A 26,905-nucleotide genomic window follows, 5' to 3' on the forward strand; every position below is an offset into this window, starting at 1 on the left:
GGGGCGCTATATTGGGGAGAACAGGCTGCTGGCTTGGGATCATCACTGTGAAATACCGTAGGTTGGGGGAGCTGGAGCCAGCGTAGGGAAAGGCAAGGTGGCCCTGTACCCTGCCTTGTCTCTGCTAAGGGAAGGCTCTTGAGGGAAGAGGATCTCTTTCTTATCATTCTTTACCAATTTTTTAAAAATTGATTTGTCTATACTTTGCAAGTATCTCTGCTTGTCTGATAAATTAAGGTTGGAGAGGTGTTAGACCTGTGGGAATTAAGAAGTATATCGATTATTCTCTGATTTGAGAGGATTATGATGGCAAGTGGGAGATTACTTGTTTATAAAATAAGGTTGTAAAGCTAATTGGGGAGAGCCGATAGCGTATAATTAATTAGTGTGAAAATACTTTTCTCTCACTTGAGGCAGAGGATTTAATGCACATTTAATCCTCATTCATGAGGTTCTTCTTGCCTCAGGATTTTTTTACCCCTCAAGTCCTTTCTGTTTTAACTTGGCCATCTAGTTTCATGGTCTTAGCTCTCTGGCCTCACACACTGGCAGTCTCAATTCAAGAATGAGAAATGTTGTTTTCTTCTGGCTGCTCTGCCACTCCCCTGGTGGGGTTGGATATGCAGACATCCGCCTCCTTCTGCCCGTATATGGGAGACAGCTCACCCAGGAGGGAGGAGGTGGAGCTGAGCATGCGTCTCTGCTTTTAGGAAAGCAGTTTTCCTGCATCCGAGGTTCACACCACCCTTCCCAACCCCACCTTTGTCTCACACATTACCCACTGTGGTCCAGCCAAATGCAGACAGTGGGACATGTCACTCATAGCACTTAGTCAGCTGAGAAAGTCTTATTTCTCAAAGAGAAGCAGCTGTTGCAAACCTCTTTCTGCACTTGGATTCCAATTTCTGGAAGAAGGGAAAGCTGTGGCCTAAGCAGTCATAAACCTGTTTCCTTATAAATGACATAGTACCTTTAGACTAGTGTTTTTCCAGCAGCTAATTCACATTGGCCTGGAATCAGATTGCCTATGCAGTGAAAGGTGGACAAGAGTTCCATAAAGCAATTACCTTTTCTAAATACCACTTCTTACAACTCTTCATCCCTCATGCCTGTTCAGGTTGTAGATCTATAAATATAGTTAAGTGCTTTTCTTTAATTTGAAGAAGCAAAGCAATTTTAAAAGTTTCTGTGTTCTAATTGGGATGAGAATGTGTTACTAGTTGAGGTCATTCCCACTGAAGGCTTTAAACTTTGGACAATGACAGGGATGAGACCCTAGTCCTCTAGTTGCTTCATGGGGTTTGAACTCTCTAGCCACGTCCACTGTGCTTGCCTCTTGTTTTTACTGTTTCTAGGAAGAAGAAATGTTAACTCCTGGTTGTGGCTGTGAGGATTAGCCTGGGAGACTTCAGGGGCACATTAAGTGGGTCAGTGAATACTAGACACTGTCACTGTTGTCTAGGTGATGGATTTGTAAAGAATTCTTGAGAGGGGGCTGGGCCTGCAGACCCCACAGCCCCTGAGATTGTTTCAGTGCCGATGTTCTCAAGGTGCAATGGAAAGAAAAGTGGCTCTTCAGATGGAAGCATTAGCTTTACACCCCCATCTTGTCTTACAGATTTGCTTTTGTTCTGGAGATTTAAAATCCCATTTCCCTAAAAACCTGAACATTTCCTTCCAAGACTAGTAATTTTTACTAGAACTTAAGAATTATTGTGAGTTTTCTAATGACAGTTTGAAAAGTGTGATAGAAATATAAATAACTCTGGGAATAAATCAAGTAAACAATTTCCAAGCAGGCCTTTTCTCCTTTTGACAAATCTGTTACCCTTTTCCATATCATGTTCTAACTTTGTTGAAATATCACTGCCCCTTCATCTGTCCTGGTACTGTCCACACTCTACAGTTTCTCCCTGCTGAGGTGCCTTCCACTCCACTCCCTCCTTCGGCATCCATCAGCCCAGAGCTGATTTGCTATGATGACTCTGCTGATATTGCTTATGTCTGTGTAGGATCAGTGTATTGGAAACAGGTTTTCCTTCAGTTTCCCAAACATACTAAAACACATACTACATCAGTCTCTGAATTTGGTCCCAGGGATGGTGGTGGTGGTAAGTAAATAAAACAAAACAAAACCTGAAACTCTTTAAAATGCTTGATTACCCATCCTTCTGATAAATTTCTTCATAATCAATTAAGCTTAAAGGCAGCCTTGTTGTAGAAAAGATTTCCTAGGACTGGGTCATTTATTTATTCAGCATTCATTTCATTCAATGAGTGTATTTATTCAAAAGTATGGTATTTGTTCTTATTGTGGGCCAGGTATGGCATTAGGCAGTAGGATTAAGATAAATAAGAACATGTCTCTGGGATAAATTATAAAAGTTGGCTTCTAGACAAATGTTCATAATAATTATTTCTTTTTCTTTTATCACAGCCTGACTTCTCCCAGTCCTATCCACAGTGCAAAGAGTGAATCTATTATCACCCAGTCAGAGGAGAAGACAGATTTTGTGATTATTCCCTCTGAAGGAATAGAGAACAGGACAGGTACTATTTCTCAGCCTGCCTGGGTTGGTTCAAGGAATAGCCCTCAGCTTGAAGAGTTGGGGGATACTGACTGTCTACCTATAAACTTCCTGTAGTCTGTGCATACAGGTTTAGCTGTAGAGGGCTGTAATGCTTTAGAACCAATTAATGTAGTTATCCTCTTAGAGAACGTCACTTCCAGCATTCTAGCTGTCAAAAATCTTACAGCAGTATAGACAGGCTATTCCTCAGCCAGCTGCCTGTGAGTTAGGAAATGACTTTGGAACAGTCAGAAGCCTAACTCAAGTAAATAGTTTTCATTATTTCTGTGTTACACAAATAATTTCACTACTTCCCTAACTTAAATTGGGGCCAGGAATATAGAGTAGGAGCTGGGGTATCCATGCGAACATATAGTACAGAGCAGGTCTACATCAGGCTTGGTATGAGGGCTACAGAAAGGACCCCAAGGAGTTCCCTGTATTGAGACTTCTCTCTCTGTTTAAGTAGCTCTGTTTTTACTTACATAAATGTAGAGGGAAACATGGTAGAGGCAAAACATGTGATTTAGATAGTTTCATTAACCTATTAGAAATACAATGAAACCAAAGCCCTAAGAAGAAAAACTGGAATTAAATTCTCCATTATTCCATTTTCCCTCTCGCCCTGGCATTGGTATCAAAGAATAAGTCATGTTACTCAATCAGATACTCTTGGGACCCCAGAGAGGGAGAAGGAAAGCATTAGTAAATGCTTTCACTCAGTAGAGTGCTTGCTCTGGGCAGGGTACCACGTGGCCCTGCACATAAGTTACCTCATTTAATCTTACAACAACATTGCCAGAGGGAACAGACTCACTATATTCATTTTTATGAATGAAATCAGAGCAAAGAGATTACAAAGGTAGGAAAATAAAAACCAGAGAGAGAGAGAAATTAAACAATTAGTACAAATATGCTTTTACTGGTTTGTTTCCTGTGTGAGTCACACAATGTTATATGTGACAGGATATCAGTTATGATGGAATAGTCAAAGGAATATTGAGTTGAGGTCTCTTCTCTGAAGCTCCAGAGCAACCAGTAGGAATTTTGTTTTCATTGCATCTGACAGCTCCCCTCTTTGTATTTGGCAGAATCAAGCTTGGAGAATGCCAGTTCCAGAGAATTAATAGTCATATCTATGTGTACCAAGACCCCCAAAGGGGAGGTCTTATTGCTTCCTAAATGTTCTAAAGAGGATATATTTTCCCAACAGAATTAGTGTTGCTCCGATGAGCCTGGGTCTGAGTTCATAGCCAATTCTTTATGTCTCACAACCCCACCTGGTGGAGAGTCCAGTAGTGCACTGAGGACAGGTTCAGGAGGAGGCTGACCTGAACCTGTGAAAGCAGAGGACTGTGAATGCCTTCTACTGGAAACTCACTTTTCTTCACCATGAACTGTACTTCTTTCTTTCATTTTATAGAGGAGACAGACTCTCCATTATCCAGAGACTGGAGACCAGGTAGCCCCACAATCTGTCTGGAGACTTCATGGGAAGAACAGCTGTTGGAACAACAAGAACATTTAGAAAGAGAAATGGAGGAAGCCAAGAAAATGATATCAGGATTACAGGTAGCTCTTTCCCTTGTAGTTTGTTTTTGGTGTACCAGTTTGATTATTATTCTTACATCACTGTCTCAATTGAAAATAAACTGACTCAGTTTTGTGTGAGGTCAGAATTGATTGGGGAGTTTAGATAGAGGGCATATTACACAAAGCATAACATTCTTTTTATGTGAGTACAGTACTCACGTTATGGACATTATGGACTCTTGTTTAGAAAACAACTGTTAGGAATTCTGTGAGCCTGGGAGCCAGCATTGAGCCCTACTAAACCCTTATTCTGGCTCTGCTTATCCGTGGGTTCTTCCCCTCTCTGCAGCTACAGATTTGCAATTGCTGTTTTTTACTAAATAATGGCACTCTGAAGAGTCTGAGGTTGTCTCCTAATAATTCTTCAGCAGGAAGGGTACAAGAGCTAGTAATGCCATAGGTCTCTGAATCAGAGGGATTTAGCTCACTTCTTAATGCATTTGCAAGTGGATGCCAAGGTTTCATGACCAGGTAGAAGAGGTTTTCTTTGAGCAACAAGCCCTTCAGTTTTTACTATACCTTTGGTGCCAGCTCAGGAAATCTCTCCCACAGGCCAGCTGACCCACTTGACTTAGTTTCTACCCTGAAATGATCCCCCAGCCCTCTGTCTTTGTGCATTTGTCTTTATTTGAGGGAGCCCTTGTAGTGTGCTAAGGACCCTGAAATTGGCTAGGAATATTCCTTTCTGTTTGTGCTGGGAACCGCACTGCTTCTGAATTGTCAAATATTTATGGACACATAAACAAAGCCCACATTATGTGAGTGGCTCTGGCAGCCAGCAGGTGGAGAGCATGCTCCCAGCCAGCCAGCAACCGGGTGGGGACACAAAAGGTCCCTAAAGAAAAAAGAGATTGGTGCCGGTGGTAAAACAATTTGCATAATGTACACCCCAGAAACTGAGAAGGGCTCTTTAGGCAGTAAACATTCCTCCAAGGAGAGTTGTTGATTTCTTCCCCAACTCCCTCCTCCTCCCCCATTTTCTCTGTACTTTTAAAATGTCTGCCTTTTAGATCTCTTTTCTGCCACTCTATTAAGGAATGGTTTAATTAATGGAATGGTTTGGAGGTGGGTTGTGTTTTTTTGGGGGGTGGGGTGGGGTAGGGTGGGGGGGTTGGCATTTTCCTATGATTGGAAAACTTTAGGTTTACACCCAACCAGATTTTTCCCAAAATGATTTCATTATATGAACATAGATATTCATTAGTCTGGCCTTCAGTTTGGTTTGCATTTCTCAGGCTGGGAGAAATACGACAGCAGGTTAAACAGAAAACAAAGAGAACTGATAGGCAGAAAGTTAGCATACTAATATTCTCTGCACACAGAAGAGTTTTAATTCATAGCCGCATGATCACAATGAGAATTCAGTTCCATTATAGAATACAATGGGGCTCACAGCATCCACTGGGCTTCTTAATTCTTTCAGTGATGAAAAAATTGCATGCCACATCCTGAATTTCTGACTTATTAGTAGGCTTTAGTTAGAGCCCACTGAACACTATGCCATTAAGGTCAATATTTCTGTGATGTTGCTCTCCATTAGCTCCCTTGCAGCTCTGTGGCTTTTTGCACTTGTCTATACCTCTTGCCACAACTCCATGGGAAAAACAAATTAATTTGATTTAGTAAGCTTTTATTATTAATTATTGCTTGGTAGACCAACCAGTGGGTTTTTTATATACTAACATTTGTGATATAATTTGTGTTAGATTTATTGAAACATCATTTAACCTCTGTAACTCTTCTCTTTTGATTGGATTGAGAAAAATTTGTGATGTAAAATGAGGACACATTTTTAAATCTTTCTTTCAGCTGATAGATCTCATAATACCTACCTGCAGGGGTAGATCCAAGTTTTATGAGTCCAAAAGTACACAATTTAGGGAGCCATCTTTAAGAACAAGGTTATGTGCCCTGGCTGGGTGGTTCAGTTGGTTGGAGCATCATCCTGTGCAACCTTTTGTGCATGAAAAGGGTGATTCCTAGTTAAAGCACATACCTAGGTTGTGAGTTCAGTGGCTGGTCAGGGAGCATTTGGTAGGCAACTGGTTGATGTTTCTCTCTCTCTCTGTCTCACTCACTTTCTCTCCTTCTCTCTCTCTTCCTCTCTAAAATCAATAAACTTGTCCTCAGATGAGGATTTTAAAAAAATAGAATGCTGTACAGATTATGCATACAATATTAGATATAGGACCTTGGGAGGGCTGTACACAGGAGATGGCCCTGGGGTTTGAGCTTCCTTAGCTTTTCAGGATAAATCTGCCCCACCCTCCATATTCTAGTGAAAACAAAACCTGTTGTGGAGAATGGAAATGAATTCCCACATCTTTCTGCAAGTATATTTTCCTTTTTGTTCTATCCAGGTTCCCTTAGGGACTAAAAATGCAGAATTACTAAAACAAACCCAAGTCAGTGCTCTAAATGTATTCTAAATAATTCATTATAATAAACTTTTGTATGCTAGAAAATTCTACACTGTTTTTAGTTCACTTTCCAGCTGGAAAAATTCAGTTAAAAATGCTGCTTCAGAAAGAAATGTTTATTTTACATTGTTTTCTGGGGCCTTCCAGAGACCTAGAATATGGCCCGACCAAGCGAACTCCAGATAGACAGACCCAAGATGAGCAATTGGACATATCTAAGGATCAGGATAAAAAATTACCAAGGAAGTTTCTAGAGGAAGTACAGTTATAATTTGAATATGGGATGAGCCTACCAAGCCCAACCCTAGACTCAGTTCTGTGATGGTAGTTAAGTTTCTTTCTGCCTTTGTGGTTATTTAGGCCTTACTGCTCAATGGGTCCTTACCTGAAGATGAACAGGACAGGCCCTTGGCCCTCTGTGAGCCAGGAGTCAATCCCGAGGAACAACTGGTGAGCTCCTTCTTTTGTGACTGGACACCAAATAATCTGGTTAATTTACTTGATTTGTTTTTAGCATTTGACCCTGTTGCCTGCACCTTCTTGAAATGCTCTTTACCCTAACTCCAACTCTCCTGGTTTTTCTATTATATTTTTGAGTACTTTTCCTTTCCCTTTTTCTTCCTTTCATTCATTTAGTCAACAAATGTTTATTGAGTGCCGGCTCTATACCAGTCACTGTTTCAAAGAGCTGGAGATATGCTAATAACAAAATAGGCCTAAGACCCTATTCTCATGGAGTTTACAGTCAGGTCCCCCTTGCTGCCTGTGCCTTAAATGTTGGTGCTCCTCAGGGTTCCACCCCAGGCTGTCTTCCATTTAACACATTCACCTGGATGATAGTTGCCTCCATGGCTTCATTCACTTCCCACCTGACTCAGATGTTGCCTCTCAAATGTTTATCTCTAGCTCAGCTCTCTCTGTGGTGTTCTAGATTTATATGTGCAGCATGTAATTGCCTGTTGATTACCTCCACTTGTGTATCCCATAAACATCCCTATTTCAATGAATCCTAAATTAAACAGCTTTTTTCTTCCTTCTCTTCCCATCACCAAAACTTTTGGATTCTGTTTTTTAAATCACTATTCATCCTGCCAAATACCCCAAACAGAAATCTAAATATCATCCTTGAATCCTTTCTGACCCTTCCCTCTACGTCCAGTCAGTCACTAAGTTTTGTCTGTTGACCTTTTAAAAATATCTTCATTCAGTTTTCTCCATTCTCACAGTCACTACCTTAATTCAGGCCTTTAGCCAAATATTCTAGCGACCTTCTAACTGGCTTTCCTGATTCTGCTCCTGTTATCCTCTCATTCGTTTTCTATAAAACAGCAAGAATAATTTACCTGTATGGCTAATAACTTCATTTTGTCATCTGTTTGCCTAAAACTTTTCATTGACTCCCCATTGCCCTCAATGGCTTTTCATGTGGCCCCTATTTTTCTAACTTCATCCCTTGCTATTTCTCTTTCCCCTTGCCCAACCTCCTGCACCCAACACATATTTACTCTCTCTGAATTTTATCCAGATTTATCTACTTTCATTGCCCTGAGCATATATGCTTCTACTAGAGGCCAGAATCTGTTTTTACTGCTCTTCTTTGTATCCACAGTACAGAGCTAGCATCTAGTAAGTGTTCAATAAATATCTGATGAAATGAATGACCTCTGAGTTTCACACCATACATACATAACCATTTCTTTTTGCCTTATATTCAGATTATAATCCAAAGTCGTCTGGATCAGAGTATGGAAGAGAATCAGGACCTAAAGGTATGTCAGGACATGTACATTTTACCCTTTGAAAAAAATTATGAGAATGTTACAGACAAACCTCAGGAGAGGGGAAGGGATGTAGACCTGTGACTCTAGCTGTATCTGTATTGGTATATACCTTTAACTGAAAGATTACAAAAAGGTAACATCTTTTTAATCTTGGTGGTGAGTAATAGGGATCTGTATTATTATTGGTTATACCTTTCTGTATGTTTGAAATGTTTCATTATTTTTATTTTTTAATTAAAAATAAAAACTGGATCTATTACCAATATGGTCTTTTTTGTAATTGACAATAACACATTAATTTCAGATAAAGAATTTATTCATGCTGTATATATCAAAGTGATCAGCACAGTGTTTAACTAGAATCTACACATAGCTAGTTTTTTTCTTATGATGAGATCTTTTAAGATCTACTCTCTTAGCAACTTTCAAATATACAATGCAATATTATTAAAGATAGTCCAGTATCTTTTTTACAGAATATTCCCGAGAATTCTTTTAGGTCAGTGGGTCTTAAATTTTTTTGGAGTTATAAGTATATGACTAAAGTAATTAGCCGTCTCCCCAGAAATATGCATGAGTGCACATACACTCACTGACTTGAATTTTTAAATTTTTAAAACAAGATTGTATTTATTTATTTTTAGAAAGTAGATAGGAAGGAGAAAGGGAGAGAAACATAATGTGTGGTTGCCCCTTGGGTACCCTCTACTGGGGATCTGGCCCACAACCCAAGCATGTGTCCTGACTAGGAATCAAACTGGCAACCCTTTAGTTAACAGGCTGGCACTCAGTCCACTGAGCCACACCAGCTAGGGTCACTGACTTGAATTTTAATTGGAATAACTTTAGAGCCCACCTGTAGAGTCCAGTTTAAGCACTCCATTTTATATATGTTAATTCCAAACTCTTAATGTGATACAATAAGAGAAGCAAGTTAGAGAAGAGAAGGAGTCCAAGTTATAGGTGTCCCTCTCCTAAAATCTTTTTCCTAGTGACAATCATATATGTGTATTTACTCTGTTGTAAAGGAGGGTTTATTACTTAGTTTTTCATTATGGGGTCAAATGTGTTTCTGTTTGGTCCATAAAAAATAATACCCTCATAGAGAATCAGAAACGGTCTAATACTTTGCTGAACATTAAAAACTGAGAAAATCATTTAAGACATTGGGGTGGGCATATTAAGATATGACTACATGTTTCAGTGAGAAGGATTCAGATTATGATTAAGTTTTCTTGTTGGTGAAGATTGCTAAATACAAGAATGAGAGCCTTTGGGAATGAGTGGTATCTTCTTTCTTGGCAAGACTCTTTTCTACCTGGCCATTGGATTCTGGATGCCACAGGGTAGAGTGGAATCGGTCCTATTCTTGTTTCTATGGGTCAGCCTGTACTGTTTACTGGGCAAGACCTGCTCTCTGTCTCAGCAGAGGGTTAATTTTTCATGGCATGGCTATCTGCGTTTTGTGTTCCTACTGACAGAACAAGGAAATGCTTCTGAAGCAGCCCAGATGCTACCATCTGACCTAATTATATTTGGTTTGCAGAAGGACTTGCTGAAATGTAAACAAGAAGCCAGAAACTTACAGGGGATAAAGGTAAAAAGGAAGACATGTAACTCTTTAAATAAACTCTACAAGGTAAAGTAGTCTACTGGTGAGAGTGGATGCTAGGAGGCTAGATGGGTCCTATAGTCTTTTCTTGTATACCTTTGGTAGGACCTTTAACAGGCTCTGTGCTATTAGTAAAGGGAGGGCTTTGTGGATGGAAAATGAGAAATGTTAAAGATTATGTAAGGATTATAAGGATATATGTCTCTTACTACAGCTGATTTTTGGGAGTTATGTCTCCTGGTGCTATCACTCCCCTCTGTGCTACTTTGTTTTATATGTAAAAATAATTTTTTTTCAGTTTCAGTTTCTTTTTCAGTTTTCATCAGTTCTAAAGAAGAATATCATCTTAAAATACTGTAATATACTTAGTTTTGAGTACTTAATAATATTCAAACGTTTAAAGTTTAAAAGGTACACAAGGACAATCCTTGAAGAATCTGACTTCTGGCCCTGTGCCTCCTATCACCTAGTTCTTTTTCCTGGAGACAGCTTATCCATTATCAATAAATATGTATGTATATAATTTCCCACCAAATAATACTATACAATAGATAAAGCTTGACACATTGCTTTCTTTCACGTAGTAATTTATTTTGGAGATCATATTATTTGAGTACATGAAGACCTTCCTCACCCCTTTTATGGCTGCATAGTTGGCTGATATATGTGTATATGATTATTTACTCCATTTCCTATTGATGATCTTTTAGGTTATTCCTAATCTTTTGCTATTACAAATACCAATATCTAATAGCCTTGAATATATAATAGCAAATAACCTTAAATATATGTTATTTCACCCAAGTAGGAGTGTATCTGCTGTATAAAATACCTAGAAGTGGAAAAGGTAGGGCTTTGGCTGCTGCTTTCCCCCTCTTTCCTACACTGCCATTCAGGAGCTAGACTAGAGTATAACTCAGCGGCATTTTTTGGAGTAAATTCTGTAGCCTTAGTCCTACTTCAGAAAACAAATGTATTCCATGGTCAAATAAGTTTGAGAGATGCCCTACCAAGTTGAAGAGTTACAGTGAACAGTAACATAATAAAGGATATGAGGAGGTTTCTCATAAAGAAGTTGGCCTTTAAAAAGTTCAGAATTATTAACCACAGAAGCGCTTTTTCTCCCATGGAGCACAGTTTGGGAAATCTCCCTTTGAATTGCTGGTGCGAGGGACTTCTTAGACTGCCTTTGCCATGTACAGTCATGGCAGACAGCATATATTTAAGAAGGGACAACCACATTCTCCAGAGCTTGCACCATTTCTCTGCAACCTTAAAAGAGAGAAAAGTCAGGGTAAATATACTGGAATGCAGCTCCAGTCTATAGTTCCATTTGAGGTCACTGTGGTTGGAGGAATGTGTTGCTGCTGACCCTTTTAAGTTAGTATGTATAACCCACTTTTCTTAAGCGTGGTAGGAACCAGGAGGGTCCAAGCTGAGAGAAAGATAGCCTAAAGTTGGTAAGATTCTAGGATACTGAGAAGAGGAGGCATTAGTCCAAGAACAGTTAGGAGCATGGAAATATATTCCCAGCCCTGGTCCAGATTAGGTATGGAAGCTCCTGAGAGGCACAGGGCTCTGGAAGGCAGAATGGGAGTGACTTCAGGAATTTATATGAATAGGATGGCAGACAGAAATAGGTCTGAGCCCTCTAGGAAATAAGGAGTTGGCAGAGAGATAGATTATTTATATGCCCAGGATATAGCTGAGAAAGTCAGGGTGGGAGGAAGGGGAGTGCATTGTCCAAGGTCACTGTCATGAAAGTAAGTAGTAGACTTGTAATGTGAATGTAAGTCTGTTTGATCCCCAAAACCTTTATCTAGGACATCATGCTGTCAGGAATGAAGTAGAGGGTAGTGGTGAGTAGTAGGGGAAGGAAAAATCAGGTTATATTCAGCTTGGTAGGACACTGGATGGGATTTCCCTTTATATACTACTGTCCTGGATATGTAGTGAGGGGTTTAATAACTTTTAGTAATAACTGGCTGATTAATTGGGACCACCATAATTAGTATGCTTTTTTCACTAGGATGCCTTGCAGCAGAGGTTGACTCAGCAGGACACATCTGTTCTTCAACTCAAACAAGAACTACTGAGGGCAAATATGGACAAAGATGAGCTTCACAACCAGAATGTGAGTTAAATGAATGAACTCTGACCTCATTGGGCCCCAGTAGCAAAACAGGATACTGCATGAAGTCTTTCTTGTTAGATCTGCTATCCTAATCTCTTCATTTCAGGTTGTCTGCTTTCAGTGTCTGCAGTTATTTTATTCCCTGTCAGATTTGTCTCTGTTGCCACAGGAAAGCCTACAACTCACTGGCCTTGAGCCCTTCAACTTTGAGGACACTGAGACACTGAGGTTATATTGTGGTTCTACAGTCTATCTGATTAAAGACATGGAGAGAAGCTGTGTGTTTTTATCATAGCCATGCCATCTCTGTGTTTCAGACATGAACTCTGGTTACTGTGGAGCTCGTTCCTGCTGGTGTTGGCAGATAGTACCTCCATGCCAGTTAATTCTTTCTTGTCCTTGCAGATGGATCTGCAGAGGAAGCTAGATGAGAGGAACCAACTCTTGGGAGAATATAAAGTAAGAATGAACATTAGTTTAGAAATGTTTTCCATCTGACCTTTTATGAGCAGTCCACAGTTATTGTTATTCAAAGAGCACTTAAGTGCTCTCATCCTTGCTTTCAGCGAGGAATTCTTTTCTCCGTTCCCTTGATTCACTAACCCTAAAAATAGAGGGCATGGCTAGGAGAAGGAGCACAGAACTAGGAATGTAGAAACTTCAGTTCTCTCTTAACCTTTATATCTAGCATGGATAGCATGTCGTGGTCCCTCTACAAACAGTAGTTCACCTTCTCTTTACTCTTCTAAGAATCCTTTGGGCTGTGCAAAGCTGCTATAGTGTATGATGTCTTCTGGGTGTAGTTTAAGGAAAGGACCATTCCTCCAAGGCTGTACTTTCCTGAGATGGAAATTGCATCACAAAAGGTGAAGTGTTTGATGTGTTTGGCTTTGCCACAAATCGGAAAGCTGTCTCTCTATTGTAGAAAGAGCTGGGGCAGAAGGATCGCCTCCTTCAGCAGCATCAAACGAAGTTGGAAGAAGCACTCCAGAAACTCTCTGAGGCCAGTAACCAGCAGGTGGGAATATTTCTAGCCACTGACTTTCCTGCCCCGTGGCCTGAAGAAATCCTTTTCTGATTTAGTATCTGGTTTGCAGGTGGATCTAGAGCGGGAGCTAGAACACAAAGATGTCCTTTTGGCTCACTGTATGAAAAGAGAGGCAGATGAGGTAACCTGTAACTCGGGATCTCGCACACTTACAAGGGCAAAGAGGGAAATTCTGTTTCTGACTCAAAACTGAAACAAGGTCATAGGTTGGTTTGTTAGGAGGCTCTTTGCTGAGGGTGTTATGAATACAGATTCCAGGGTAAGAAAATCTGGTTTTAGATTCCGTCTTTACCACCTTTGACCGTTGTGTGATCTTAATTGGCTTAGCTTCTAAACCTTAGAAATAAAGCTTACCTGGAAAATGGAAAAAATTGTGGCCCTCTCCACCATTATGAAGAATACATAAGATAATCCAGGTAAATAACTAAACACAGTCCTGGTAGACCTACCCAGCACAGAATGATGCTCAAGAAATGTTAGTCATTGTACTTGTTTTTTTTTTTTTTAATTATTGAAGCAAAGGCTGGAGGTGCTGAACAGCATTCTTAGGCCCTCCAGTGACTAGGCAGAAGCTGGGTCGAGGGCCTCTGGGCTGAGATTTTGTTTTGTTCATTCTACATTCAGCAGTTCCTACCAGGTTTCAAGACTGAAGATAGAGCGGGAAACCAAAAGGGAAAAAAAAGAGCTGCACTCATGAGGCTTACATTGTATTAGAAAGAGACATGAAACAAATACATAATTAAACTATGTTAGGAAGTGACAAATGTAAAGAAGAAAAATGAGACAACACATCTTGGTTTGGAATTTTCTCATAATATAAATATAATTTCTTCTTGCTGCTATAGGTGACCAACTACAACAATCACAACTTTCAAAGCAATGGTTTTCTCCCTCCAGTGGCAGGAAAAGGAGCTGCTTCAATCACTCACAGAGGGGTAGGTTCTTAAGATTTGAGTACAGAACTGCCACTTCAGCTAAAACCAGAAGAGTGCCTTAGCTATCACCAGTGGACTAGGTGATGGTCCCTAATTCTTTTATATTCCAGTTCTCCAGTTCTTGAATCTGTTGGGTATGTAAAGATGTGAGCTACTTGTTAACCAAAATTAAGAATTAGTGGGCAAACAGTAGGCCCACTTCTGTGGAGGAAAATTTCTTATAGTTCACACCTCCCTCAAAAATAAAACATCCTGAAAACCTTTCCCTTGTGTCTTCTTAAGTCCAGTGATTGAGATATAGTTAATTATATGACACTGCACCATGCCAGCAGCACCTCACTTTTGCCTCTAGACCAGCGACCTGCAGCTTGTTCGAGATGCCCTCCGCAGCCTGCGCAATAGTTTCAGTGGCCATGACCCTCAGCACCACACCATTGACAGCTTGGAGCAGGGCATCGCCAGCCTCATGGAGCGCCTGCATGTCATGGAGACACAGAAGAAACAAGAGAGAAGGGTAATCCTCCTTCTGTGGTGCTTCTCTTAAGCAAGTTCCCGAAGGTTGATTTTATCAATTTTAATTTAGATGAAGGCAGCACTAAAAGATGAGACTCTGCTAGAGGTTGCAGTTGCCTTTTCCTTTGGATTTCCTCTGAGCAGAGCTGACTCTTCATCATGGTATGACAGTCAGGGAGAGAGTTCATGATAACTCTTACTCCCAGCAACTGTTTAACTGTCTAAGGAATTGTGGTGCTTGACCACAGGTTTCTCTTTAATGTTTATTCCCTTTTCCCTTCTTCTCAAATGACCTCACATTAGACAAGGAAAGACATGGGAAATGCATTGAAAACTAGAAAGCCCTTTATAATGTATCCAATTTTATATACTGTGGAAGAAAACGTGATAGAAAGAGTATATTTTAGGTACACTTTTTAAAATTTAAATTTCTTGGTTAAGTTCTCCCTTTGATCATAACTCTTGTGATTTTTGGCTCTCCAGGTTCGGGGCAAGTCACCCAGAGCTCAAGCAGGTAGTGAATACCAGGAGTCCTGGCCCCCTAATTCAAGTAAGTGCCCATTGTTGCTCTCAGTAAGGTCTCCTAGCATATTAGATCAGAAATTTAGTATTTTTTTATGCTACTAAATATTTTGCAGATAGTATTTTCTTGTAGTGCTTCACTCTTAATAATATGTTGTTTCTGTAGCAACACTAGAATTGAGTTATTTCTAAGAATATGAAGATATTATCATTATCACTTCTATCACTCCAAGTACCATTTATTTAACCATGTTGACTCAGAGAGGCTAAGATATCTTTGGGACATATACAAGCTCAAAACATTACACCAAACAAAACAAAATATAAAACAATAAAAATACACACAAATCATCTACAACTCAAATAACACAGCAAATTTCCAGTTCTTCCTAGGGGAAAGACATTTAATTTCTTTGGGGATTTTCCTTAAAACTTTGAGTGCTTAGGTCATTCAGTTTATGGCCTGCCAAATCATTGTGCCTTCTAGTGGTCATGGCCAGAAAGTGTTTAACCTTCTCTATGCCTACTCATTGTATTTGTCTCCCTGTTCATTCCAACATGTCAGAAATCTACTCTGATTGATAATTTCTTTTTACTCTCTATCTTACCTTCTGGTTTAATAAAATTCAAATAAAGTTTGTTAGTACCAAAATTATTTTTTTTCCAGCATTGTTTTGAAAGTCATTTCTGTTTTCTTGAAATGCTATTTATTTTACTCCTTTTTTTATAAACTGCCATTTACTCCTTTCTAAATATTTAGAAGATGTCTAAATATTTGGAAATTCTTTTTTAAAAGTCTAATAAATAAACTCCTCCCCTGGAAAAATTGTTTTGTGTATATTAAGTACTTATCCAGAATACTATAAATAAATTCACAGCTCCTTGTAAACTAGGGTGTTAATCTAATACCCATATTCACAAATTAGCTAAAATGTCTCTCATCAGAAAATATAAAAACTTGTATAACTTGCTAGCCATCTAACTACTGACTTCATCTTATTTTTCCACATCAAACTGCTTGAAGAATAGTCTACTTTTGTCCTTTTTTCATCCTTACTTCCCATTTACTACTAAAGCCAATAGTTGGACTTTTACCAAGTTACTCCACTTAGTGTTCTTTTTGTCATATCTATTCTGACTTTATTTTTGCCTAATCAAATATATAAGTACATATAAATATAAAAGACTAGAGATTGTCAAGTTGGATGAAAAAATAAGATTCAACTATAATTTATTCATAAGATACTCATTTTAGATATAAGTAGGTTAAAAGGAAAAGGATGGAAAAAGACATATCATGGAAACATCCCTCATCAAAAGGTGTGGTTATATTAGTATCAGATAAAATAGATGAGGAATGTTTATAGGTATACAGACCTAATAAAATGATAAAGAGATCAAATTTACCAAGAAGACATAACACTCCTATGTGTGTCTATAATATACAACTTCAAAATACATGAAGTAAGATAGAAAGTTTTTGCAGCTGGAGACTTTAATGTTCTTTTTGCAGTGATCCATAGTACTAGTGAAGAGACTATCAAATAAAGATACAGAAAATCTGGAAAATACTACCAGTCAACTCTTTAATTGACATTTAGGGAACATTTTATCCAGTGACAGTGGAGTACATATTCTTTTAAAGTACATTTGGAACATTCACTGAGATAGCCCATGTTTTGACCAGGAAACAAAGCTCAACAAAGTTAAAAACATTGAAATTATATAAAGTGTCCTCTGACCATTACGGAGTTAAACTAGAGATCAATAACAGAAAAATATCTGGAAAATCCTCAAGTATTTGGAATTGAATAATATACTTCTAAATAACCTATGGGTCAAAGAGGACTACATACAGGAAGTTATATAATATTTTAAATTGAATAAAAAAAATGAAAACTATATAAAAATTCATGAAATGTAGCCAAAGCAGTGCTTAGAGCTTAGAGGGAAATTCATAGCATTAAATACATTGGAAAAGAGGAAAGGTCTCCAGTCTTTCAGATTTCAGATTAAAAAAAAAAAATAGTTCCTTTAGCTAAAGAAAGTAATGCATGTAGTTGCTTTTTTTTTTTTTTTTAAGATTTTATTTATTTATTTTTAGAGAGGGAAGGGAGGGAGAAAGAGAGAGAGAGAGAAACATCAATGTGTGGTTGCTGGGGGCCGTGGCCTGCAACCCAGGCATGTGCCCTGACTGGGAATCGAACCTGAGATGCTTTGGTTCGCGCAGCCTATGCTCAATCCACTGAGCTACGCCAGCCAAGCAGATTTCAGATTTTTTAAAAACTATATTTTATTGTTTATGCTATTATAGTTGGCCCAAATTTTTCCCCTTTGTCCTCCTCCACCTAGCCCCCCAGTCCCTCAGGCAGTCCCCATACTGTTGTCCATGTTCATGGGTTCCTGCATACATGTTTTTTTGATACTCTATTCCTTATGCTCTACTTTACATCCACATGACTATTCTGTAACTACCAATTTGTACTTCTTAATCCCTTCACATTTTTTCATCCATCCCCCTGACCCTCCTCCCATCTGGAAACCATCAAAACATTCTCTGTATCTATGATTCTGTTTCTCTTTTGCTTGTTTATTTTGGTTTTTAGATTCAGTTGTTGGTATGTATTTATTGCCATTTTATTATTCATATATTTGATCTTTTAAAAGACCCTTTAACATTTTATGTAATACTGGTTTGGTGATGATAAACTTCTTTAGCTTTCTCTTGTCTGGGAAGCTCTTTATCTGTCATTCTATTGTAAATGATAGCTCTGCTGAGTAGAATAATCTTGGTTGTAGGTCCTTGCTTTTCATCTTACTTTGAATATTTCTTGCCAATTCCTTCCAGCCTGCAAAGTTTCTTTTGAGAAATCAGCTGACAGGCTTATAGTGGCTCCCTTATAGGTAACTAACTACTTTTCTCTTGCTGCTTTTAAGATTTTTGTGTTTAATTTGGCATTTTTGTGTCTTAGGGTGGGTCTCTTTGGGTTAATCTTGTTTGGAACTCGCTGCACTTCCTGGACTTGTATGTCTATTTCCTTCACCAAGTTAGGAAATTTTTTCTGTCATTATTTTTTCAAATAGGTTTCCAATTTCTTCTCTTTCCAGCACATTGTATGATGTGAATGTTGGTGTACTTGAAGTTGTCCCAGAGACTCCTTACACTATCATTGCTTTTTTCTTTTTTTGGATTCTTTTTTCCTTCTTGCTGTTCTGATTGGTTGTTTTTTGCTTCCTTATGTTCCAAAATGCTGATTTGATTCTGGGCTTTATTTACTCTACTGTTGATTCCCTGTAACTTGTTCTTTATTTCAATTAGTATATCCTTCATTTCTGACTGGTCATTTTTTATGCCGTTGAGGTCCTAAGTTCCTTGAGCATTCTTATAACCAGTGTTTTGAACTTTGCATCTGATAGATTGCTTTTCTCCATTTTTGTTTAGTTCTTTTTCTAGAGTTTTGTTCTCTTCTTTCATTTGGGTACTGTTTCTTGGCAGCCTCCCTGTGTTTGTTTCTATGTATTAGGTAGGGCTACTACATCTCCCAGGCTTGATAGAGTAGCTTAATGTAATAGGTGTCATGTAGTGTCTAGGGACACAGCCTCCCGTATTATCCAGTCTAGGTACTCATGGTGTGTGGGTTGTATACACCTTCCTCTTATAGTTGAGCTTTGATTGCTGTTGGCATGTCCAAGGTCAGCCACCACTGTGTTCTGTCTGGGGTTGCACAGCATTAGCTACAAAGTGATCTACAGATGGCTGCTCCTTGTGCTGGGCTGTGAGGTGCCCAGGAGAGGACAAGCTGTGAACCAAGGCCGGCTGCTGCTAGTGCTGGGCCTGGGACAACTTAGTGAGAGTATGGGGTTCACTGAAGCCAGATGTTGCTTGTTCAAGAGAATTTAGGAAAACCTGAAGCATGGGCCAAGTAGGCCTTTCATATGGAAAAGCCACTGGAAACAGCTTGGGTGAGCCTGAAAGTTGGGTGGGGCAGGGAGTCAGGGAATGACCAGGACAGGGCAAACAGTGCTAGCCAGGTTGATGGAATTTCAGATGTGGCATCTGCCTGCTGGCTCTGTGGAGGGAGGGCTCAGAAAAGGAACAATGGCCAGTGTGTATGTCTGGGAGAAAGGTGCCCTCCCCCAGGCTTTTGCCCTGAGGCTGGACAATTCAGTTCCACTACATGTCTCTCTGATGCCTTTCAATCTGCTACCTTGGCACTGGAGCTCAAAGGGAGTGCGTCCAGGTAAGCCTGAGCATGGGCCCTTTAAGAGGAACTGCTTCGGGTTCCAGTATTTTCTGTCTTCCACAGCCTTAATCCCTGCTGGTTTTTACAGCTAGAAGTTGTGGAGACTTATCTTCCTGGCACTGGAGGCCTGGGCTGGGGGGGCCTGGTGTGGCTGGGACCCTTCTCTCCTTAGATATCTCTTCCAATTTTTATCTGCTGCATATGGGTATGGGACCAGCCCCTTCTGCATCTCTGCTCCTCCTACCAGTCTCAAGGTGGTTTCTTTAATTCCATAGTTGTAGAACTTTCATTCAGGTCGATTTCTGATGGCTCCAAATGATAGTTGTTCTGTGGTTTAGTTGTAATTTTTATGTGGTTGTGTGTGTGATGAGGCTGGCTGAGTTTACCTATATGGCTGTCTTGACTAGAAGTCTAACCTCAAATTCTTTTTATTTCCTGTTAATGGGACTACTGGTTTCCAGAGTTTTTCCTATCCAACTCATAATTTATTTTGCTGCTTGATTAGCCTTTCTAAAATGCCAGTCTGATTGTACCACTTCCTTTTAGTATCTCCCCAGAGCTTAAGACTAGTGTCTAAATGTCTTAGGCTGGCAGAATCTTTGTGATCTATCCCCTCCCTATTCTATTATCTTCATCTTCCACAACTTCCCAATGTATTCCTTGTGCTCTAGCCTTACTAGTTACCTTTTAGTGTCATAAATACCAATCACATTTCATGCATTTACATGTATCTTCCCTCTTGGAATGCCCTTTCCAACTTCTCTGTATGATTATTTTTTTAAGTGCTATTTAGGGATTCTTCAACTCTGAGGCCTTCTGACCTCTTCCAGGTGGTATTAACCACTCTATCTTAAGTCTTCCTGTGTAGTTTGCAAAAATCTGATTTTAGTGTATTGTAATTATTTATATCTGTAACTGTCATTCATACTGGACTGGAAACTCTTTGAGGTCAGAGACCACATATGGTTGATTTTACATTCTCAAAATCTAGCACATAGTAAGTGTACAATAAACGTTCATTGCATGAATGAATTAATAATAAAATTTAATGATTAAAGTGAACATTTTATTTTATTAAACAGCCACTGTGTGCCAGGCACTCACTGTTTTAGATGCTGGAGTCAAAGGAGCAGCATGGCATGTAGGTTTCAATAATTGGCATCTTTTGAATAAAAATTCTGAAAACTGTGACTGCTATGCAGAGACTGTTCCCTAGTCTTTCTTCCTTTATTAATTCATCTCTCATACACCTTTGTATTAAAACTCTTCCTAGAAGTGTTCTTCTGTGGCTGCCAGTTTGATTGGGATCAATGTCTACAAAAAGTTAAGAAGGAAATATTTGTAGATGGACTTGTAGGACAGACTTTAATGAAACTTTAATTTTTTTCGGTCATTATGATAAAAGTTTCTGATTGATCTTTTCTCCTATTCTCGTAGTCATAACTAAAGTACTCACTAATAAAAAATTTCCATAAGTACCTATATAAAGAGTAGAGACAAGATGTGGATCAAGAGACCTGAGTTAGAAACCATGACCAACACATACAGAGCTTCTGTAGCTAAGGGATTAGGCAGGTCTTGTATGTTAAATCTAGAAGCATGAAGCCCCCTTGGCATCTGAGTTTTTAAGGTTACTTCACTCCTATGGTTCTTGTTCCTATTCATTTCTCTTTTCATGAATTGCATGAGCATTCTCTACCATAGACCTCCGAAATTTAAACATTGGCAGTGTCTGCAGATCCTGTTATGTGTCCACTTCTACCTTAGCTGAAATGTTGCTGGACTTCTCTGACCACTTTTTTCCCTGCTTTGAAATACGTGGAATGGGTAAGAAATGATGGTCCTTGTACTAGTGTCCATATCATTAGACCTTTTTGTTTTTGTGGTCCCAGGGGTAACTTCTCGTGGGTCACACCCTGTGGACTTGGTAGTTGGCAAGGATGTGAAAGCTGTACTGTGATCTCAGCCAGCTTCATCCTCCAGGGACATTTTGAATAACTGGAAATGATGTGTGGTTGTGAGCAAGCTGAATGTTCTGACCACAGAGTCTCCCTGTGATTGCAGAGTTGCCTCACTCACAGAGCTCTCCAACTGTCAGCAGCACCTGCACTAAAGTGCTCTATTTTACTGACCGGTCACTTACACCTTTCATGGTCAATATACCAAAGAGGTAAGGTTCTTGGATCTATTTCTCTTTTAAAATGGACAGGAAGGCAGAATCATTCCTTACTGCTCATCTGTCTAACCAGCTAAGAGGTGCTGAGAAGCTGTATGGTGTAGTGAGAAACAGACGGGAGGTGGAGATTCTAGTTTCAGCTTTACCAGTGGCATTATAAGGGACAGGTCATGATCTGCTGCTGCTAGGTACGGACACAACAATAATGCTTCCAATCCTGATATGCAAATATGCTTCAACTTAGGAAAAATAGTTTTTTAAGTGCTCAAAATAACTCCTGCTGATAGCCATGGATTGCAGTGTGGCACTCTAGGGCTACTGCCCATTGATCTTTGTTACTATTCGATCACTACAAGTAAGCTATTGAGAATTCATGTTAAAAACCTTTATATTACTGGGCTAATCTACTTCCTTCAAAGGTAAATGGCACTGAAATAATGTATTTAAACTGTGGAACCAACTATTGAGAATGGTGATAAGATTTCCTTTCTGAGAGAGGCTGCTTACTTGGTCTGGGTTAGAAGGGAGCTTTCTGAAGCTAGAAGGATAAAGATGGTGATACTTGACTTAATTCTACCAGCCTAGAGAAATAAAATGTGGTTGCAAAGGAAATCAAGAGAATTTAGACATATTGGTTCAACAAGTTAGATTTCAGAGACCTTATGTCTGATTTTCAGAGGGGGAAAAACAGTGATTTGGCTGAATAAATGTTATTTTAAATTCTCAGATCACCTCATATGTAATGTTTTTTATTTCCCAATGGTGACTGGCTCCCTCAGCTCTGCTGTTTTATAATCATCTGGGTTATCAGGGGCAGTGACCTAACAAGGCCATGCTATTTCTGCCTCAAGAGACTTAGGCAAGTGCCTGGATTTAAAGCTAACACCTTATCTTTCCAACCTATTGATAAAGTCTACTTTAGAGCTCTCTGTGTTTGTTGAAGGTTGGGGGAGGTGACACTGAAGGATTTTAAAGCAGCTATTGACCGGGATGGGAATCACCGGTATCACTTCAAAGCACTGGATCCTGAGTTTGGCACTGTCAAAGAGGAGGTACAGTATCCTTGGGGAATCTGGGTGGTATTATTGGTTCCTGAACGCCAAAGCCTTACTCAAGGACTAGTTCCCAGAGGTACCTGAGTTCCCTAACCAGGTCAGAGCAGCTTCCCAGGGCCTCACAACAGTCTGATTACTCTAGGCTAAGAAGGGCAGGGAGTGGCCCAAGAAGTTGATAGCTTCCTTAGTTCAAGGACTTAATCATTTTGACCAAACTTGTATAGAATGTTCATATTAAAAAGGGAAAAGTTTTGTTAGGAAAAATAAAGGACCTTCATATGAACAAAAGCTTGACTTTAGGTTTTCTTTCCCATCTGTAGCTAAATTTTAGAAAATGTTCTATGTAGCACAAAATCAATAAGCATGAATATGGAACTGTATATTGTGGTGGTAGTTTCTTGGATAACAATAAAGAACTTCTGGAAAGTCATGTGCTTCTGGGTTATGGCATATTGTAAGTGCTCTCATTATGGTTATAGATTGGAAAGAGTTGGAAAAGCTAATATTTTATTTTGCAAAGAGTTCCTCACTGAAATGTTTTAATAATTCTCTTTCATTAGTGGCTTAGCAAATGATTGAATGGATGAATAAACAGAACTGCATGAAAACATGTTAAAGGTCTTTCTAACCTTTCTTTACAATGCCCAGGACCAAGAATTTCCCTGTTCTTACTGTTTTCATGTTTATATTACTGCCTTCTCCTAAGAAGTCTAAAGTGGTCTGTTAGCAGTTTATTCATTTTTATATATCTCTGTGAGCAAAGCGGTGTTACATATGCTCTTACCATTTCAGAGATGTGGAACTAAGAGTATGTAAATGTGTATGTGTGTATATATAAAATTTTTATCAGTTATAACTTTAGGGACAAAACCAAAGGAACATAGACTCTAACTCTCTAACACAGCTTTCCTCTATACTTTCTTATCCTTTATGTTTGTGGTCTTATTTTTATCAGCAGCAGTTGTTTAGTGAGACTCCCTATCTTCCTGTTATTTTTTTCTATATGGCTTTTTTTCTTTCTCTAGGTTTTCCATGATGATGATGCCATCCCTGGATGGGAAGGAAAAATTGTAGCCTGGGTGGAAGAAGACCATGGAGAGAATTAATGCTGAGTATTAGATTGGGGCTTGTGGAACTTGGCACTCCCTGGCTGTTTCACTCAGGAAGAGGACTAAAACTAGAATACACTAAGAAGTTTCTAGTTTGTACTGCCAATATAGAAACTTCTACAAGTGTGACAGCCAAAGGCCAGTCCTGTTTCTGTGCCTGGTGTATGTGGTACTGAAAATCCCTGTCCAAATGTAGACCATGAATTCATCTGGAGTTCCTTGTCCATGGGAACACAATGTTTTATTCTACTCTGAGGACAACAAACCGAAGGCCTTAACCAATAGGGATGGATGATTTTGCTCCTGTAGGGGCATGGCTGCTATTGTCTGGAACCTGGGAATTGGATGCATCACTCCTATGTGTTAGTGTTCTTTTAATTGGCCTCAGTGGTTGCAGCAATCAGAGTCCCAGCAATTGTACTCATAGACAAGGCAAAGATACCAGCTTTTTTGCTTCTTTGAAGCAATTACAAACCAAGAATAACTCATGGGGTGGTACCAAAGATGAAAGCCACTCCTTAGGAATCTTCTGGACTGGACATGGATGGTGCTGAATTGTTTAGATGAAAAAGGGCTGCCCATGTTGTGCTATATTATGCCAAAACCATAATTAAGACCTTGGGCTGCTTCTTGTGTCTTAACTGGTTCTGCTATTTGTCTTTTAGCCCACAGAGGGCATACTCCATGTACTGCTAGTTTTCTCTGGGGACTCTTCAACTTTAGAGCCATTTTTTCCCCTTCCATCTGATGAACTTTGTATTTGAAAGAAATAAGGAGTGAAAGTCTCCTTAAAAATTCAGGCGGGTATGGAAAGGTGCTGCTACCCATATTTTCTTGACTTTCTTTTTCTCATGACTTTGTTTAGCCCATGGCATCTCCTTTGTAGTCAAAAGGAGACAGACTTTTAGTAATTTCAGTATTTTGGTTTATGAAGTATTGAGCATGAGTTACTGGTCTATGCATCTTCATTTCAAGGCCAGAGTTATTTTGTTACACATTTAGTCTAGGTTGATCCTTTAAGACACAGTAGAAACCATGGGGCATGGAGCATGAGTTGTAAATGGCAGGGTTAATTCTGGGTGAAAAAACCTAGAGTCCTTTCTCAAGTGCAACATTATCAAATATAGAAGCTAACAGAAAATTGCTAATTTCTAGGGATTATTTAATAACTTGGGTTTTCTCATTCATTCATCAGAAACTATCAACCAACCAGCCATTTTATATATAGAGAGAAATTTTTTGCCCCCTAAAAGCAGTCTGCCTGTGACCACCAATATACACTGCCAACCAGAAGAGTCAGACAGATCATTTCTGGGTTCTTGACCTGTCTGTCTCTACTTATCTATCCTTTTCAGCCATTTCAGCAGGCTACTTGTTGGAGCTCTGAGATGACATTTTGTTGTTTTATATAAATGTCTTTTTAAAATTATTCATGTTCAGAGAATTCTTTTATACTCATTTGCTTTTTGTCTGAGAACCATGTCTATTTTTATAACTTGAGTGTGAGTTCTATATATTCTCACATTCTGTATACAGTGTCCATTTTCTGGAGAACCCAGTAGCTTTTATACAGGCTCTTCTCTTCTTATCAGCCCTTATGGTTTCAGAATAAGCTTTATTTTATTACAAGCATACTAATGATAATTAACTCCTATTCCAGTTTTACCTGCCATTTTAATTGTGGAGGTAGTTTTACATAATCTATTTGAATGCTCCTCTAGCAGACAGGAGCTAAAAAGACACCTGATGTGTTTCATGTAAGTTTACCTGGTCACCTTCTTCTATTAAGAATGATTTCTTATCAGAAATGACTGCAAAAGTTTGTGAAAGTCAGGCAAAAGAATAATTCGTTATGAAAACAAATGGAAGAAAACAGTTTATTCTCAGTTTGTTTTTCCCAGGAAGCTTGGAGGAAAAGTCCTCATGTCACTAATTTGTCTGTTGCATGATTTTGTGTTTTGGTATAAGATAGCATGAGGATTATCAAGCCAAATTCACTCTTGTATTTCCAGTATAATTTATGTTGTCTGTCTCTTGATAGTTTGTACTTGTCAATTTTTTCAGCAAGCATTCTTACCATCATGTAGAATTTACCTTTTAAGAGAAAATTAAATGAGAGAAAAATATCAAAGTCCTCTACCTTACTGTCTTTTATCTCTACATCCTTTGGGAAAGGAGCTGCATGGCCTTAGTGCCTCCACAGAAAGCTGAAGTTGAGTTCCGGGAAGAAAATGAAATAGTTCTTTCCCTTGAGCTCATTAATCTCATATGCCAGCAGTAATAACTAAGCACCTCCATTACAGGATGTCACTCCAGTAATTCTTGTATAAAATGTGTTGGTAATCTTCATCCCAGTTTCTAAAGACAGAGAAACCTAGGGAGGAGTGTGCATTGATTCATCCTGGTTTGAATAGTCTCCTATTGGATACCCTGTGGCTGCACTCTTAAGAGGCCTATTGATTTATTCAGAGTATTGTTCACTAGTGGCTTTTGTGTGGGACAGTCCATCCTGCTACTGCTGAAGTTCTCTTTCTTTGAGAAAACTAAGGAACTAGAATGTTTAGAGTCATAAAATAATCTCCAAAACCTGATTTAAAAAAAAAACCCTCTTATAAAAACTAATTTAGTAGAAAGCTCAATTCCTTTAAAGGCCTTCATTTAAAAACTCAATGCTGTATGTACTTACTCCGTTCCCTAAATTAGCTGGAATTGGAACACTTTCCAATTTGTACCTAAAGAATTTAGGTTAAACTTACTTGGAAATGGTAGTCCTACTTACTGACCAACTTTTCAGCTCTTTTTGACCAGGATGGTTATAAATCGGGGGAAATATAATCTATATCCAATCCAAGAGGACTCTAGTCACGTAAAAGCATTTAAGTCATAATAGTTTTTTTCTATAAAATAAACATTATGATTGCACACTCCTATTGTCTGAATTTATGTAAGAGGTGTAGCTTGCTTAAAATATATATGTAAAGTTATATTTTCTTAGAAACATGGATGTTTGCAACCATTACTTTTAAAGAGATTAATATGTATTCCCTCAGTTTCACAATGTTTTCATAGACTGTGTTATACCAGAGGCTTCTGATTATCAAAGTGGTAACCAGTTTTCATTGCCTGTATATACCAGATCTGTGAATTAATTAAAAAACAAACACTACGAATAAAATGGAGTTTTCAAACTAAA

At 38.9% G+C, this 26,905-nt stretch overlaps 1 protein-coding gene across 5 annotated transcripts in view; it reads left to right on the forward strand.

The window, feature by feature from the left end:
* DIXDC1 (DIX domain containing 1) overlaps positions 1-26,905 on the forward strand; it is a 72,016-nt gene extending 45,111 nt beyond the window's left edge. For all 5 annotated transcript variants that reach the window (XM_045839978.1, XM_045839976.1, XM_045839985.1 and 2 more), the window contains 15 exons: positions 2,438-2,550; positions 3,994-4,142; positions 6,944-7,033; positions 8,299-8,352; positions 9,911-9,961; positions 12,006-12,110; positions 12,516-12,569; positions 13,036-13,128; positions 13,208-13,279; positions 14,004-14,093; positions 14,446-14,607; positions 15,090-15,156; positions 21,437-21,542; positions 22,492-22,600; positions 23,629-26,905. In XM_045839978.1, coding sequence (XP_045695934.1) covers positions 2,438-2,550; positions 3,994-4,142; positions 6,944-7,033; positions 8,299-8,352; positions 9,911-9,961; positions 12,006-12,110; positions 12,516-12,569; positions 13,036-13,128; positions 13,208-13,279; positions 14,004-14,093; positions 14,446-14,607; positions 15,090-15,156; positions 21,437-21,542; positions 22,492-22,600; positions 23,629-23,709 — 1,396 coding nt within the window. In that variant the 3' untranslated portion in view covers positions 23,710-26,905. The remainder of the gene's footprint in view (positions 1-2,437; positions 2,551-3,993; positions 4,143-6,943; positions 7,034-8,298; positions 8,353-9,910; positions 9,962-12,005; positions 12,111-12,515; positions 12,570-13,035; positions 13,129-13,207; positions 13,280-14,003; positions 14,094-14,445; positions 14,608-15,089; positions 15,157-21,436; positions 21,543-22,491; positions 22,601-23,628) is intronic.

The sequence above is a fragment of the Phyllostomus hastatus genome, unplaced genomic scaffold (genome assembly GCF_019186645.2).
Source record: "Phyllostomus hastatus isolate PE091 unplaced genomic scaffold, TTU_PhHast_1.1 phas_contig_113, whole genome shotgun sequence".
Classification (NCBI taxonomy): Eukaryota; Metazoa; Chordata; class Mammalia; order Chiroptera; family Phyllostomidae; genus Phyllostomus; species Phyllostomus hastatus.